This window comes from Salmo trutta, chromosome 16 (genome assembly GCF_901001165.1).
Source record: "Salmo trutta chromosome 16, fSalTru1.1, whole genome shotgun sequence".
Lineage (NCBI taxonomy): Eukaryota > Metazoa > Chordata > Actinopteri > Salmoniformes > Salmonidae > Salmo > Salmo trutta.
Genome location: NC_042972.1, coordinates 28,507,575 through 28,526,211, shown reverse-complemented (window position 1 = coordinate 28,526,211; position 18,637 = coordinate 28,507,575). Strand labels below are relative to the sequence as shown.

Sequence of the window (18,637 nt, the reverse complement as noted above, 5' to 3'; positions counted from 1 at the left end):
GCTACTGCGTTCATCAACTGTATCGTTCTTTCTCATTTATTATACACTACTAAAACATGCCATTTATAAAACTCTATGAACGGGACCTTAAGTACTGCCATGTCCAGTTTTAACGAACTATAAGAAATATAAACAACAGATCATGTTTAGTTATTACCTTTAGAAAACATAGTTATAATAAGAACAAATCATACAACTATTTGGCAGTTGATATTTCAAGAATCATTGTCAAAACGTTTGTTTTTGCTCTTGATGCCTTTAAATGAAATAAATAGTATGAAATGACAATAATCGTATTTTTTGGAGTGCAGACCCTCTACACAAGAATCAAAGACAACACTTATCATGATGTAATGTCAGCCTACATGTTGTGCAATTTACATAACATATCTTCTTTAGGTTTATCCTCTTCTTTTTTGCCAGCTCCATTGCTCACTTTTGTTTTCTAGAACACATAATTCAATAGAACACTATTTGAATTAGTCTCTACTACTGTATGTTCGAGAACTTGCGTCTGTACGCTATCTCTATCTGTCCTGCTAGATGGCGCCCTTACTCTGTCATAGAGCTAAAAACTCGAAAACTTGACCCTGGTGTCGTCATGACAGTCTGGTGCATCAAGGCCACTTTCAAACACCTATTGGTCTGAAAGTCACGTGGCATGCCTCGTACGTCCATAATTATGTTGATGAAGTTTTTTGATACTCCACGCCCCCGACTCGAATATGTCCGCTTCCTACCCGACTATAATCCTCTACGAGGGCTCTGAAGAGTGGTATCAACATAAAAAATTATGGAATCGCGTCTTCCCAAAGGACCAGGTGCGCCAACTCTGACAAAGACGGCTCTCACCACCTACCATCACCAACATTACCTAACGCAGCTAAATGCTTTTGGAGTTGAAGATACAAATGCATCCCAGGTAACACAGCCTGTTATCCGACCACTGTTTCCATGTTCTTTCCCATCAGAAAGTGTGAAGGAGGACTCAATGTGTTTCCTATATAGCGGGGATCCAAACGGACGCACGGAGACTGTTGTTTGACCTTGTTCCTACAACAGGATGGCTGACAGACGCCATCACAGTCAAATGCACGAACATTCTCGTCCGGAATCGTCAACGGTACCTGAGAAAGGAGAATGTGCATGGCTTCGGCCCACATAGTATCTTCTCTGTGGTCGAAACTGGGACAGAGAATCCAGAACCATTTAACTACACTTGCGAAACCAATCAGGAGGCGTATCGGGCAGACAGTAAACTCGAGGAAAATGACAACCCAACGAAACAACTGTCTGAGAAAGAGACAGTGAGGTTAAAGGTAACACACACACGGATTATATCCCCAAAACAAGCATTATCAGACCACGCTGATTAAGTAGACATTTCCCCTAAATTGAATAGCCTAAGCCATACACTTCCCTCCCTACTCCATCTTTATAATAATAGAATCTCCGTTCCTTATCTCTTTCCTAAACATCTCCAAATAACATTCACACAACACCGGTTAACGCACAGGCCTGCCTGTAGGCTACTTTTCGTTGTTTATTTCACTGGAGGGCGATCTGGAAGGGTAGACTGCGTATGCTCTTGACATAGCCCATTTATGCAACTTTATTTCGTTCCCAAAGCTGCCAGGCCATTGCCAATTTTCTGGGAGGAACATAGTCCGTTAACCATTGAACTACATTTCTGATTTTGAGAAATGAAACTGCACAGCCTCAGATACTTTGCAGTTGAGATGGAGCTCATTCATTCTTATTTTGAGAAGGTTTAACAAATGAGATTTGTTATGTCTAATTGGTGGTCATGACAATAATAATAATCAGATTGGATAGACCTAATCCCAATGTCTCGCTTGGATTTTTTTATACTAAAGTAATAGGCTACTAGTAAAATGGGAGGCCTATCCAAATGAATACACAGTAATTATATAGTTACGGCAATGAATGAAATAAAGCATAATTCACGTTGTTATGTGCTTCTAATGTAGCCTGGTTTATATCTCATTGGATTTAAACAGAAGATGACACAGATTCCTAGACTAAAAAGCATGTTCAATGGAGACTCACTGTTTAATCTGTATTTAATCAGTGCCCGGGAAACCGACCCGAGAAGACAGCCTACAGACAAACTGTGCAGACAAAAATACAACAAATGTAGGCTTTTGCTTATGAAAGTTTTCTGGAAGGGTAACGGAATGGGTGCTTGTATGATTGCTTATGTTTTTGCAGCTTGTTCGCTTTTGAAACAACATTTTGTAGATACATTGTCGGTAAATCATTTTTCGAAGTATAAAATAACAAATAATAAACACATATAACCTCAAGTTATGACGTTTTATTTAGTAAGTTCAGGAAAGAAAAATAGTTATAAAAACAATTGTAGGACCAACTGGTGAACTTTAGGCTGATGGTGATTCGTTTATTAATATTATTAGGACTATTATTATTATTATAATTATTTATGTATTCTTCTTAGGCCTGGTATTGAGCATATGTGACCACGGCATGTGCATCCGAAATTCACGCCAATGCTTACGCAATTAATGTTTTATTTATTTAACTCTTGTTTAAATCCGGCAGATATGAGGCTTCTATTTCCATGTAATTAAACGTATGATTTAGGGCGAAATATTAAAAGTTGCTTCAGTCCATCATTTCTCTCTTCCTTAAATCTGACAGATTCGTTACAATAGGGCCTACTAATAACTTGCTATTAAAATATAAGACTTTTATCCCACATTCTAAAAGAGTAATTCATCAGTAATTCACTGAAAAATGATAAAAACTCTGCGCCGTTGAATTACTAGCCTTTATGATTTCCGGATTGTTTTCCCCATGTGAACGGTGTGATTAGTTTTATTATTCGTGCCCGCTGCACCATTTAGGCCTAATCCAGACAGAAACTGCTCCGGACTCCTTTATGAATAGACTCGACTATACACCCCGGACATCATCCGTGGTATCCATCCCTCTTACCAAGACCTGTATTGTGGCATTAACTAATATCTACATTTAATGTATCTCTTATGCTATTTATGAGGGGATTGAAAGAACATAATGTAATTATTATCGCCAAAAAATACATGAGTTACCCATTTGAATTAGCAATGTATTTGTATTAGCCTCTTTGCCTGATGAGATCAACTCACATTTTTCGTAGGCCCTGTGTTTCTATATAGTTAATTGTTTCAATTGGCCTTGATTGAGCGTAGGCTTCACCAGATACGCAAATAATGCAGCATTAGTAAAGCTATATTCTCTAAGAAGAGGTAATTTATCATCTCACGAAAGTCTATGATTAGGCTATACCTCCGTGCATTAAGGCATCAAAGACAACGACATGTTATGACCTTTATATAACCTTGAAAGAAAACATTTGGAGTTGAAATTATATATATTTCTCCACTTAGTTGCATCGATTAGCAACTCCATTAAGCTATAGGCCTACAGTGAAGTTGTAAATAGAATGGCCAATAGATAAAAATCCTGTAATGATATTAAATGACATGGCATTCTTGGTAACCTGATTTAGTTCGTGTTTTATCAGTGGGCCACAAGGTCTGAGCAATGCTTTTCTACACATCTCGCCATGAGGCTGAGAGAAAATGTTGCTTTCTTAAAGCTAATTTCCTGTAATTCTCCACATATTGCCATGGGGCAGAGAGAAAATGTTGCAGTTTTATAGCTAATCTCATATTATTCTACACATTTTGCAATGAGACTGTGAGAATTTAGCATTTTTAAAGCTGATTTCCTGCAATTCTACACATTTTACTGTGAAGCTCAAATAAAATGTTGCCGTTTTATAGCTAATCTCCTGCTATTCTACACATTTTGCAATGAGGCTGAGAGAACATTTTGAAATTTTTAAGCTAGTTTCCTGTTATTCTACACATTTGCCATGAGGCTGAGAGAATATTTTGCACTTTAACAGCTAATTTTCTATAATTCTGAACATTTTTGCCATGGTTTATGACGTGTGTGGGTGGGTGTATGGGGGAGGGGGGCTACCTCCAGGGGGTCCCCAACCCTAAAAGCTGCGGAGGTGTGTGGCATATGCCAGTGATTATGTTCTATCACAAATTAGGCTACGTTTAGGCTATACACGAATAATTATGTTAATTCAACTAATTCCTTTTTTACAGGGGACACCAGATTGGAGAATTGCATTGAAAACTGGATCATAGCTAAAAGTGGACGGAAAAAGCGTTACACCAAACATCAGACTCTGGAACTGGAAAAATAGTTATTGTTCAACATGTATCTGACGCGAGAGCGCCGCCTGGAGATAAGCAAGAGTATTGACTTATCTGACAGACAGGTCAAAACATGGTTCCAAAACCGACGCATGAAACTCAAGAAATTCCGCAGGGAGAGTCGAGTGAGAGCGCTAACCTCTGCTTATGACTACACCTTATTTGAAGAGAAATTTCACAAAAACTACACTTAGGCTACACATAAGCTAGCAGACTAAACTCCACTCCCTTGTTAATGAAGTTTGCTACACATAGGCAAACAAGGCCCAGCTTTGCACACGCTACACGCATGCAGGAGAAAGCATCTAGAGCAGGTTATAAATGGAGTTCATGCATGGTTTTGTCAAATGTTTCAGTTTTTAGGACTTGACAGTGAAATGCTATGAACCTCTCCAGATGCACATTGTTTTAAAACGCCGGACATGAATTGTTTAGAAAATGTCTTAAAGTGACAGTAGTGCGTTTGAATTGTTTTCCATACACTTTTAATGCATTTTGATGTCTTTACTTGGTCTCTGACTTTCTTTCGTTTATGTTGTTATGTGTTTTGTTGTTTTTTGTTCATCTGAACTTGATGTCCTGTGCATTACAGCATCATAAAGTCAATGCTCTTCCAAATAATTATCGCAAACAGTATGTGTCTGGACGTTTTGTAAAGATATAAAATAAGCCTATAGAAAAATAAATAAAATGTGTATGGAGCATAATTTCCCCTGGCTCTCCTTCTCCTTCGTTTCCTTTATGGCTTGCTTTGAGAAAGAGAGGGGCGAGGGAAAGGGCGCAATAGTGGGAGTTTTAATGTGAGTGGAAAGACCGACCATATAGCGGTGATTTAAATAGCCAGGTGACCACAATAATTCAAGGTCATAAAATAGTAACGTCATGATGGTTGGAGTACAGCGCTAGAGGTGGTTTTTATGATCTGCAAGTATAATGTGCACCGCAGCAGTAAAGATGCGTTTAAAGGTGAGGAGGAGGAGGTTAGTACCCACAGAGCCGGGCTAAAATGGGCTTGGTTAAACATGCGCACGCCACTTCTTTCACCAGATGAGGGAAATGTGACCTTCTCCAACGGATGATGGAGCAAATTATGGAGCAAAAGGAGACCGGGTGATAACTTTAAAGGAATGTATATGATGGAACAGAGTCAGCAACTACACGACTGCAGGAACATGGCAACGGATCCCCGAATGCAACCTGCGTTGAAGGTAGGACTAGCCGCTGGCATTTCCCTTCTTTGCTTTGGACTAGATCACGTCTGGCTCTGTTCATTTGTCATATTTGCAACAGGCAGCACATTCATTTCCATAACACCGAAGGTATCTCGTGTTTTTCTGTTGCTTTATTTTAATCTCATGCAGACATTCCAGATCCGACCAGTGATGATTGTGGGGGTTTTCAATGTTGATGAGCTGCTCGCGATTTCCAAGTGGACTTTGGATTATGATGTGTGCTGTGACAGTTTTGTTCAATTTACCTCTGCCTTGGATGGACAACGATGTTTTGTCATAGAATGAACAGACGACTGTGAACCTGAATGTGTTCATGGAGCATGCTATCCTGTTAACAAAAAATAGAATATTACAAAGAATCTTGCAAAATGTGATCACTCCTTGCTGGATATGCATTCAAGTCGTGGACATCATAATATTAGGCCTATCTTGCTATTTTCAAATATGACTAATATGCGAAACGACATCAAGCATATCAAAGGACTCATTAGTCCAGTATCCTATTGTCGAAGTTTAACAGGTAGGCCTGGATCTAACTGATGAACATGGAAACGCAGCATAGCCTAGGATCGTTACTCCTGGTCTACATATGCAGCATTTTTGTTATTATTTTATTTTCTATAGATTTTTTCCCCCAATGGGTACATAGAAAAACATTTGACTATGAGATACGTTTGATATTGTCTCTAATTCTCAATGGATTGACCTTTCACGTTCAGCTGATACGTGGTTTAGGTAGTTTCATGTTGTTGGGATTGACTTCCTGGCTCGGCAACAAGAAACTGCCTTGATTACGTCAGTTCGCCTTCATCAAGGGCGTCCATTTCTGCAAGATTACACACTCGGCTCAGGAGTCGCCGCAAATGGCATCAATATCCACGACGAGCCCTTTTTTCTTAGCTCTTTGGCTTTATGTGGTGGACACTAAAAGGTCTATTGCTGCAGTGGGAGAATTTGGGTTGTAAACATCACGGGGTAAAAAATCCTTTTCAGCTTTGTGTTGTTGCGCAGAGACTTTAGAGGTCTAGCCTTGTAGACGGGATTATTGACCGGAGGTATTTTAGGGATGGTACTCAGCATTCCAAGAGAGTCTCCAGGTGCCATGGGACATCTGCCAAGTAGTAAAAATCCCAGTCTCATCTCTGGACTCATGCTTTTGTTGTAATGGACATATTCTATTATATCACTTGTATGATCATTGAAATATAATCAAAGAACATCAAATGACCATTTGTGATTATAAGGGTTTGTTTTGGGCCTATATTATTCGTCATTATGGTGGGCTTGCTTTCTCTTTTGCACTTAATCTCGGCTCAAATAAAGCCTGCACAAAATGTTAGAAATTTAAATTTAACATGCATTGCAATATAAACCATTTTGAAACATTAAATTCAGTCGACATCACAAAACAGTATATTGTTTATCGAATAGTCCCTGAACAGAAATGTCCAGCACGCTGAAACGTGCCACTGGAACCGATTTAGTAGGCTAGATCTGGGCCTTTTTGTTTTCTTAAATTTACCGTTATGAATTTACCTCAACGTTTTTGCTACATATAGCTACTTATCTTCGTTAGATATGCCAGTAAATTGAGGAGAAGCTAGAAAACAGGCAGAATGCAAATGATTTCGTAAAATGAGACATTCATAATTTATCCAAAAGGCTAAGCCTTGGCTATAGCCTGTAGATAGGCCAGTTGTAGTTGTAAGTAGCCTAGCCTATGTTACATTTTAACAAATATATGTGTGTTTGTTTATTATCGCCTATTAAAGGCCTATTGTATTATGAAATATTTTGGATATTACTAGCGTAATGGGTTCAAAAACAATTACATCCGGTTTGAGACCGGTAACACTAGCCGATCTTCAGTATTCGCCATTGCATGATATCAGCTACTCGCTCTTTTGTCCTAATCACCACTAACATTACGTAGACAAAATGTAATTAAAATCCTCCATGAACGACATACATAGAAATTGACACAAAAATGTTAGCCGCAAGAGCAAATCTTAGCCCATGAGTGCACATGCAGTGATGTATTGCCTCTTCCCTGATCTGTTTAGTTAGTATTTTGTGTATGTCATGGCTCACTTGTAAAAGAGGCATGTGTCTCAATGTGACTCCCTGTATAAAATAAGAATATAGATATAGATAGATATATATGGGTCCACTTTTACCTACGGACCACAATCACACATAGCCCTACGCAGACGCTGTCATTGACAACATGAGCTGTCTATCTACAGGTTTGCAATGCCAACGCTAGGACTCAATATGACTCATTGGAATTAGGACTTTACTTAATCCGCCGTGTATGGTGGCCATCTCCGATGTCAAATATTTTTTTAGCAAATATATAGTCTACAAATTTGATCCCTCGTCAGAGAAGGTATAGGCCTAGGCAATACTGCTGTCGTAATAGGAATGCCTTTACGACCAGAGCTTTAATCAAACGTTTCCAGTCAGTAAGGCCTTTAAGTGGTCTTTAAATGTGTTTACGAGTTCGCAATGTTACTCCAGTCCACTCCACGAAATGAACGTCTGTAATAAACAGCATTCTTCCAATCCGACTACTCTCAATTTTTAATCTCACCGCATAGATATAAATGTATGTTATGCACTCTATTGCTAGCAACATTTTATTTAACTAGGCAAGTCAGTTAAGAACACATTTTTATATTACAATGACGGCCTACCCCGGGCAAACCCTCCCCTAACCCGGACGACGCTGGGCCAATTGTGCGCCACCCTATGGGACTCCCGATCACGGCCAGTTGTGATACAGCCCGGGATCGAACCAGGGTCTGTAGTGACGCCTCTGGCACTGAGATGCAGTTTCTTAGACCGCTGCGACACCCATTTAACTGGTATATCATTTCAAAATGCATTCCGTTGACCTAAAAAAACTTGATTTATACTGAATACCCTATCTTTCAGGGTTCATACCAAATAATGTTTCATTTATTTAACCTTTTTTTTTTAACTAGGCAAGTCAGTTAATACAATGACGGCCTACCCCGGACAAACTCTAACTACTTTGTGCCAATTGTGCGCCGCCCTATGGGACTCCCAATAACGGTCGGTTGTGATACAGCCTGGAATCGAACCAGGGTCTGTAGTGACGCCTGAGATGCAGTACCTTAGACTGCTGCGCCACTCGGGAGCTTATATCCAAGAAATAACGTAATATTTGTATTTATATTTTTGGCTGTATGAGAATTTATGAAAGCTTAAACCAATATGGCTGTGTTGAATTAGGATAGGCATATACAATTGAATTAACGGAGAAATAGCTTTTTCTTATATTTACGTCCTTTCTCTCACACACGTAAATCACCTTCAATATGAATTTTAATACCACCTGCTTGCACACACTGAGCTGTCAGTCTCTTAGCTCATTTGTATTCATGTTCTTAATGTTATTATTAATGGCATATATATTTTTTATTGGAAATAACAAGAGTATTGATGATGTTTTAAACATAAACAGCATTTTTTTCAATCCTCTTACACCAATAAAGGTTTTGTGGGCTGAAACTTCTATATTTCTGAAAAAACCCATCAACTTTTAATTAACTAATGAACGATAGTCCCGCCTATCTTTACAAATAGGCAGGAACCTAGACAGGAACCAGGATCTCTGTGCCGGGTGGAGATTATAACAGAACATGGCCATTTAAGGCCAGTATGTTTTTTTTAATGTTTTCAATAACGTTTTCAAATGGCTAATGTTTTTTTTATTCATTATGACCATTATTCAGTGATCAGGCAGTGTAGCCTATACTTTACAGCTTAGCTGAAATACAAGTAGCCCTATATACCTCACATCAGCCTACTGCGGGCTGTGTAGCCTATACTTTACAGCTTTGCTGAAATAGAAGTAGCCTTATATACCTCACATCAGCCTACTGCGGGCAGTGTAGCCTATACTTTACAGCTTAGCTGAAATACAAGTAGCCTTATATACCTCACATCAGCCTACTGCGGGCAGTGTAGCCTATACTTTACAGCTTTGCTGAAATAGAAGTAGCCCTCTATACCTCACATCAGCCTACTGCGGGCTGTGTAGCCTATACTTTACAGCTTAGCTGAAATACAAGTAGCCCTATATACCTCACATCAGCCTACTGCAGGCAGTGTAGCCTATACTTTACTGCTTAGCTGAAATACAAGTAGCCTTATATACCTCACGTCAGCCTACTGCGGGCAGTGTAGCCTATACTTTACAGCTTAGCTGAAATACAAGTAGCCCTCTATAACTCACATCAGCCTACTGCGGGCAGTGTAGCCTATACTTTACAGCTTAGCTGAAATACAAGTAGACCTATATACCTCACATCAGCCTACTGCGGGCTGTGTAGCCTATACTTTACAGCTTAGCTGAAATACAAGTAGCCCTATATACCTCACATCAGCCTACTGCGGGCAGTGTAGCCTATACTTTACAGCTTAGCTGAAATACAAGTAGACCTATATACCTCACATCAGCCTACTGCGGGCTGTGTAGCCTATACTTTACAGCTTAGCTGAAATACAAGTAGCCTTATATACCTCACATCAGCCTACTGCGGGCTGTGTAGCCTATACTTTACAGCTTAGCTGAAATACAAGTAGCCCTATATACCTCACATCAGCCTACTGCGGGCAGTGTAGCCTATACTTTACAGCTTAGCTGAAATACAAGTAGCCCTATATACCTCACATCAGCCTACTGCGGGCTGTGTAGCCTATACTTTACAGCTTAGCTGAAATACAAGTAGCCCTATATACCTCACATCAGCCTACTGCGGGCAGTGTAGCCTATACTTTACAGCTTAGCTGAAATAGTAGCCCTATATACCTCACATCAGCCTACTGCGGGCAGTGTAGCCTATACTTTACAGCTTAGCTGAAATACAAGTAGCCCTATATACCTCACATCAGCCTACTGCGGGCAGTGATGATGTCACCTTAAACTAGGCCTACTAGCCTAATAGCTTAGATTGCCTGATTCGCATTGATCAACATTCGTATTGTATGTGCACATTCATATGGTTCTTGTTGTATGCTAATTCTTCTTAGCACGTTGTTGAGTGTTTTAACACTCCCAAGTTACTAAATAATAAAGCCAATATAGCTGTAACAGTGAATAGAAGTCAAGGCCCCATGTTTACATGCCTTGCACTAGACTGTGGAACAGTGATGTCACCGGAGTGGACCAACGTTGCATGTAGTGTGGCTATGTGTCATTTCCATTTTCTTAGCAACCGCATGGTGCTCAAATGCGCTTGAAGTGGGTGATTAATCAAAGTAAAGCCTCCTATGTATTTTAAGTATATTGTTGTTATGTAAGGCATAAAAACGTTGTAAAAAAGAAATACAAAAATATCTTAATGGAATCAATCAGTTGCAACTGGTCTACATTGTGCATGTGTGTGCGTGTGTGTGTGCGTGTGTCTGTGTGTGTTGGTTCAATTGGATCTTCCCAATATTATGTCAGGGTTGTTTATGTCAATTTCATTTCAGATCCAGATATTTTATTTATTAAATGAACTGAAATGTAAAATATCCATCCCTGAAACGTATATTTTGGAGGATCTATGATCTTTTATAATGTGAGTTGTTTGACGTAAATGTTTGAAATGGAGTCAACACCTATTTTGACTTATTTGAAGAAATAAATACAATGGACACAAATTCTCAATAATCATTGTTTATTTGTTCATTTTAAAGGTAAAACAAAGGAAAAAAGCTGACATGGAAATGTGACAAAAAGCGTTTGAAGCCTTACATTGATGTAGATTCGTCCATAACTAGAATATGGATGATATTATATGAGTGCAAAACTAGTCCTACATCGTTACAACTCAATAAAGCCGTAACTAGAACACGGTACCCAAATCTCTCCAAATACGCCCCAGAGCAGACCGTAACTAGAACACGGTACCCAAATCTCTCCAAATACGCCCCAGAGCAGACCGTAACTAGAACACGGTACCCAAATCTCTCCAAATACGCCCCAGAGCAGACCGTAACTAGAACACGGTACCCAAATCTCTCCAAATACGCCCCAGAGCAGACCGTAACTAGAACACGGTAATTGGTACCCAAATCTCTCCAAATACGCCCCAGAGCAGACCGTAACTAGAACACGGTACCCAAATCTCTCCAAATACGCCCCAGAGCAGACCGTGTAAATGTGGGATAGGTCTATGCACAAACATCTGTAATTCTATATCCTAAGTAGCATTCTCAAATATTACACACATGTTGATTGGCCAATTTAGAGAACATACAGTTCTAAAGGTTGAATCATGATTTATATGTAAACTACTGTACACTTACCAATGAGATGTTAATCAGGCTGATTCCTAAGAACGATTGTTCGATTTGGCTGTACCGAAATTAGAGATGGAATTTATGGGTTTCTACGGAAGTGCTTTGCTATAGTTGGCACTAAAATAACAAAACAAAAAAACGATATAGATAAGGATTGCCACTACAATAGAAACAACTAATCAAAGAGAAAGGAAAGATAAGCATGCAAAAAAACGTAGAATGTATCATTGTATAGTTTGGCCTAGTTTGAAGTTGTAATGTGTAACGTCAATGTGTAAACAATTCTTGGAGATATTTTTCATTATTTTGTTGCATATTGCTGATGCAGAGGAACGTATGGATAATTTTCAGTATATATTTGTTTACCACCTATTTATAATTTGACAAGTATATGTTTATAGAATATTTGAAATATCCCTACCACCAAGATCAGGAGACAATGAATATCATGATAATATAGTCAAAGCTTAGGCCTTTAGGAAATGCAAATAGCCTAGTATTCTTTTACGCATGACATATAGAGTTTGCGCACACGAATAGTAGCACAATTCAAAACCAACGCTCATGTTAAATATTTGTCTTTCAAATACATTCTTGTTTATCTATAAATTATCAGTTAATCCAGATATTTTGATGTTGTAAAAATATATTCTCAAAACGAGCAATTCAATTATCGATAATAACATAAAACTGGATATAGGCCTATCAAAAGTTGCATTTTGATTGACCATTGACGGTTGCATACAGAATACTTTTGAGATGATCTTATTCGTAGTAATTTGTTGTGTGTGTTAGTGGTTGGGTGTGTAGCCCTACTGGATGTCTGTTGGCATTAACATTGGCTCTCGGACGCCAGCAATAGATAGCAAGAAAAACGATTATCAAGGCTATACGATTATCGCCTCTTGTTATACATTACGTTACATTTCCATACCTATCTATTTGGCGATAAAGTCATGGCTACCCCAGTCCATGACCTATATATTCGAGCCCATGTATACATGTAATTTGGATAAGAATCTAAACCAAATTCTAATGTGTAGGCAGGCCTACATTTTATTGTGATTGATAGGTTCACCAAATGAACATAGCCTACAGCCTAGACCTACTTTTTCCAACATTTTGTGTTTTATATACCAGTTAACATAGCTTTTTGATGTTCAGCATGGCACAAGGCTACATCATTTCCAGCAAATTATATTTTAACATGGATCTTAGGCTGATCATTTAACAAAGGAGTTTGATTCAGTTTTGGATTGGAGAAGGCGCAACAAACAGTCTATTTGTTTTCTCAACAACAGTCACAGAGTCATGTAGCTAGTCTGTAGTTGTTAAAGGTATTGAATCGATTAATCGGAGTGGCTTAATTCAGTCAGCCATCTTTTCCATTAGGTTTCAAAAGACAGCATTGTAAAATCTTAAAATACAGGTGTTATTGCATTTTTAGTATATTGCATTTGGGAATAGAAGGTGATTTGAGCCTTGGCACCCTATTCTCAGCGAAAAGAGAAAAACGCAGGTTGAAGTGTTGTGGCAAAGGGCTTAACCCAGACTGAACGACAGAGGCTGCGTCGAGACAGGCAGCCGAATTCTGATATTTTGCTCAATCAGATCAGCTCTGAAAAAGATCTGATGTAAAAAGATGTGATGTGATTGGTCAAATGACCAACTAGTGGGACAAATATGACAAGTGGGCTGCCTATCTAAATGCGGCCCAACTGAATGACACTGCAGAGTTCCCTAGTACTCCATGCATACCTCTTCATCTTTGGAGAAGTTATATATCCAATGTCCTAAGCCAATATAGGGTATACTTATCCCAATGGCTCATCATGTTACTAACTTTCCAGATTTAGGCTACCCAATCCAAACATTTCTTAAAGAGATATTGTGGTAATTGTAGGTTTCTTATTTTGGTAAGGTTATTTAATTTACTCTTGTAAATTGTTTTTGTGCTTGTTTTTTTATATGAGACGATTTTACGAGTTTCCTGATGAGCACAATTTAAAGTTTGAGGTTGGGAGATGGATAGAGCATGCACAGACTTGTGGGGAGGCTGTTCTTCTAAGCTGACATATTGTTTTAAGGTGGTCATACTATGGATCATTTAGCTATTTGGTTTTAGGACACCTGTAGGTATCCCCAAAAATATAAAAACATTATTTGATCAAATATTTCATTTGGGCTTTATTACTATAGCCCATAGAAACGCATTGAATAACACATACAAAAAAAATGGAAAAACAGCCAGTAAAAAAAAATTCATAAGGAATAAGCTCAGGAAATAATTTCGTTTTTTGTTCACATATGTAACCTTTTTTTTGTTGGCACAAAACTACCTCCATAATTCCATTCAGTTTTTAAACCAGTACATGGTTACCTTCAGACGAGTCCTGTGAGAGTTGTGGGGGGGTCGTAGAGGCAGACAGACAACACCATCATGTTCGTGTTCATAGTGGGGTCACATTAGTTTGTAACCCAAATGGTTCAGACGCTACAGAGAGAAGTTGGCATGTTTTTTTATATATATATTTAACTAGGCAAGTCAGTTAAGAACAAATTCTTTATTTACAATGACGGCCAACCCCAGCCAAACCCTAACCTAGACAACGCTGGGCCAATTGTGCGCTGCACTACTGGACTCCTAATCACGTCTGGTTGTGATACAGCCTGGAATCGAACCAGGGTCTGTAGTGATGCCTCTAGCACTGAGATGCAGTGCCTAACACCATGCCCAGACCGGACGCGCACTTGCGCCATCGTGCGCCATCGTGCGCAAATTGATTTTGTCCCCCCACACCAAACGTGATCACGACACGCAGGTTTTAATATCAAAACAAACTCTGAACCAATTATATTAATTTGGGAACAGGTCAAAAAGGATTAAACATTTATTGCAGTTGCTAGCTAATTTGCCCTGGGATATAAATGTTGAGTTGATATTTTACCTGAAATGCAGAAGGTCCACTACTCCAACAATTAATCCACACATAAAACGGTCAACCGAATCGTTTCTAGTCATCTCTCCTCCTTCCAGGCTTTTTCTTGTTTGGACTTTATATGGCGATTGGCATCTAACTTTCATAGTATTACCAAAACGACCACAACCTCAGTTCATCTTTCAATCACCCACGTGGGTATAACCAATGAGGAGATGGCACATGGGTATCTGCTTCTATTAACCAATGAGGAGATGGGAGAGGCAGGACTTGCATCCGTTCAGCGTCACAAATAGAACTGACTTCTATTTTAGTGCTTGGCAACGCAGATGCTCAATGGCAGTGTGGGTACAATGATTGAATAACATATTTGTGTAAATGTATTTTGCAACGTGAGTGGTGTGATCAGCATGTTAGACCGCTGCGCCACTCGGGAGCCATGTGTCCTCAGTCCGACTTCAGACAAATGCCATGGTGTTCCTCAGAGTCTCATCAAATTAGTTTGTAGGCTGGTTCAGACTCTCCAGACGATGTTAAGGATGTCTCCTGGTCTGACAAACAGTGCTGTAGCTCTGACACTTTTCCACTGCAGATGCGGAAGGCCAACATAGGCGGGACCAAAAAAAAACAACAAAAACGGATACTGTAACTCTACCTTAAACTATTATGTTAATTAGTTTGACGCGCGGGTGCATCAATAGACTCTTAAGGATTTGTGCACACCAGATTGTTCGCAATATTACCACTTAAATCCAAACTAAACTGTGTTTACTCCACATGGCAGTTTGTCATATTATTACTAGGGCAGAAGCGGAGACTGGAACATTAGACTGCATACCTCACTCAGTAGATGCGCAATTAAAGGGGAATTAAAATCGTTTTTTTTCTGGTCTTCTGATGTGATTTAAGTATTAACATGACTCAACATACAATCTCGTTGTTTCTCTATGAACAATTGTAATTTTGAGAGTGAAAAACTAAAAAAATCTAAAACCAGGAAAAATAAAACTGAGAAAACATAATTTTGGAAAAAAATAAAACAGAATTTGGGAAAGACATCACAGATTTTATTGGGCCCCCCTTAGAGTGGTTTATTAACCATTATTTTACCAGGTATATTGACAGAAACTATAGTGCACTACTTTCTCTTGTACACTAAGGACCCAGGAAGAGTTACATGTGAGAGGAGAAGAATGTGCCTATTTGAATGCTAGAAAAAAATAGTAGCTCAGACACGTTTAATTTTTCTAAATGTAGCACTCATGCTAGAAAAGGTTGGAGACCCCTGGCCTACATGATCAAAAACACATTGTATTGTGGTAGGCCTATAGGCTACTTGCTGTTATCACAACAAGCTCTCAAAGCCTCACGTCAGAATTAGACGTTCATCCATGTTTCTCAAACATAACATTTCGAAGTTGTTCCAAACATAACATTTCGAAGTGTTTAAGGTTAAGTTTAGGCATTAAGTCCACATTTTTTAGGTTACAGTTAAGTTTAGGCATTAACTCCGAATTCTTATGGTGAGGCATTAACTACGAATGGTTAAGGTAAGGTTTCAAGTTTGGGATAGGCTTAAAACAACATGTGAACATGCAACCTTTTGAACCAGAGGCAGATGCTTAAGCCCATCCGCCATCCCCATCCACAACGCCCTAGCAAAACAGCGCCCACTGTTGCCTCTAGTGGGCGGTTTCCACGTCATCTCCCGACATCCTGAGACATGGATGGACGTCGAATACTGACTTGCATCATGGGTGACCTGTCTGGTTATAAAGAGCTTTATCCTTAAAAAATATATATTCACCCACAACTATCCAACCAACTTTTCATTGTAGGATATGTCTATAGGCCTATTTCTACTTTTGACTGTCGCTCAGACCCGTGATGCCCAATTCCATTCTGCAATATAGGTTTAGCATGTTTGTTTTTTCCTGCAAAACATTTTTGTTGAATGTTGTTTTTATATAACTCCTGCCATAGTTGTATTTCGCATCTTGTTCTTTTGGTAATATGTTCGGTTTATGTGTTATGAATAACTCGGTAGAGTTTTTTTTATTAACCACAAGTTTATGAAAAATCAAATGGTTCTCGTAAACATTTATTGAGGGACATAAAACATGAGCGGCCTCTCTCCGAATTTAGCTGCAGTGGTGAACAAGTGTTCCGAATCTCTACACAGTCACAAAGTTTTACAATATGCACCGTGTGTTATGTGTTTCTACAACATAAAAGCCTCATGTGAATCACACATGTGGCGTATATTATTATATTCTTCGATCTTTAATCTATTGTTGCTATTGTGCATGTTACACCCATCGAAGTCTATACAATGCATTAAGATTGGAAAAAAACTCTAGAGGAAAATTGAATTCTTATTTTCCAAAGCTGTTTTACCTCAATAATTATTAAAATTGTCGACAATTACATCGATAAATAGTGCTTCATGCACTGTGATCAACGTACCTCATGCTCCAATACAAGGGGATAGTCAGTTCTCCATGCTTTTAGGACAACAAGGAAAAACGAAAACATTATAGGTGGTGAATCCTTCTTAATGATTGCTCATATAATATCATTATTGTACATAAATAGCATTCAAAGGTTTGAGGTACACACACCCCTGACCTGTGACTGCTTGCGCATTAATCGACTGTAACATTTTGGGGTAAACATAATCACGTGTTCAACCGTGGCCAATGAGAGTCAAAGAACCCCGGGATAAATAATTACCTGCCTTGATTGTTCTAGGGGTAAAATAAAAGTACACATATACTCCATCTAATAATCTGATGCATGTAAAAGAGACCAGAGCATCGCCATGTCGACCACGGGTCACATACGCAATTATTATGTGGATTCTTGGATAAACCATGAGCGCGAGGATGTGCTGGCGTCGCGGTTCTCAGCCCGAGAGCTTCTCCCCACCCGCTCGCGTCAGACGACAGTAGTACCAGGGTGCTCCGATTATCCCTCCTGCAGTTTTGCGCCGAAACCTTCTGTCTTTACCTCCTCCTGGGGCCCAGTTCACTCCCAATCCTCAGTGGTCTACCACCCATACACCCACCAACCTCATGTTGGAACGGACTCGAGGTATGTTCGCTCATGGCTGGAGCCCATATCTGGAACAGTATCCTTTCCAGGCTACCCGGCTAACTGCAGACACTACGGACTCAAACCGGATGGTTTCCCTCAGCCCAGTGCCGGAGACTGCATCACCTCCAACAATTGCGGATACCCAGACTATTTCTATAACACCTGCGCGGACATCCTAGACCAGGCCCAGCAGAGCGTCCCTTCTCCAGAGTCGGAGGTTTTGGCTTCCGAGAAGCACAAAGACGACAAGACAGAATTCGACCCAAGTAAGTGGAAGCCATGCCAGTCTACAAACGGGTATAGGAGTCGTTTGTGTGTGAGGTGGCGGTGTTCGTCATCCATGGGGTTTTTGCTCGTGGTTGTTGTCCCGCTATAAAACGAAATGGTCGTCTATTTTCTCTTCCCTTTGAACGAGAGGGGAACTGGGGCTGTTAGACAGTGTTAGACAGGACAAACGCCAATCCCCTTAAGGTTGTAAAATATGAATTAGCTATAAAACAGCTATACAATGGGGAAACTGGAAGCAAGCTTTTCATTGGCGAGATCAGAATCTCTAGTAAATTCCACTCCACTGTCTTCTTACATGGCCAAAACTTGTGCCTAAAAGCATTTTTTTGTGCGTAAAAGCATATTTTATTTTACTTATCGAGACATTTGATGTTGTGTAATTTATACACAAGAGGTGTGGCCTGATTTAGGCTTTGTGTTATAGTGGATTATTATACTTTTATTATTTGTTATTATAGCCTTCGATTGAAATGCACATCCAGAAGCCTAAAATCAACCAACAAGC

At 39.4% G+C, this 18,637-nt stretch overlaps 1 protein-coding gene across 6 annotated transcripts in view; it reads left to right on the top strand.

Moving 5' to 3' along the window:
* Positions 1 to 17,221: 17,221 nt before the first annotated feature.
* The window catches only part of LOC115150485 (homeobox protein Hox-C6), a 59,886-nt gene continuing 58,470 nt past the window's right edge, over positions 17,222 to 18,637 (top strand). For 3 of the 6 annotated variants that reach the window (XM_029693842.1, XM_029693844.1, XM_029693843.1), the window contains exon 1: positions 17,222 to 18,110. In XM_029693842.1, the coding sequence (XP_029549702.1) occupies positions 17,570 to 18,110 (541 nt within the window). In that variant the 5' untranslated portion in view covers positions 17,222 to 17,569. The remainder of the gene's footprint in view (positions 18,111 to 18,637) is intronic. The other 3 variants (XM_029693841.1, XM_029693840.1, XM_029693837.1) reach the window with 3 other exon arrangements.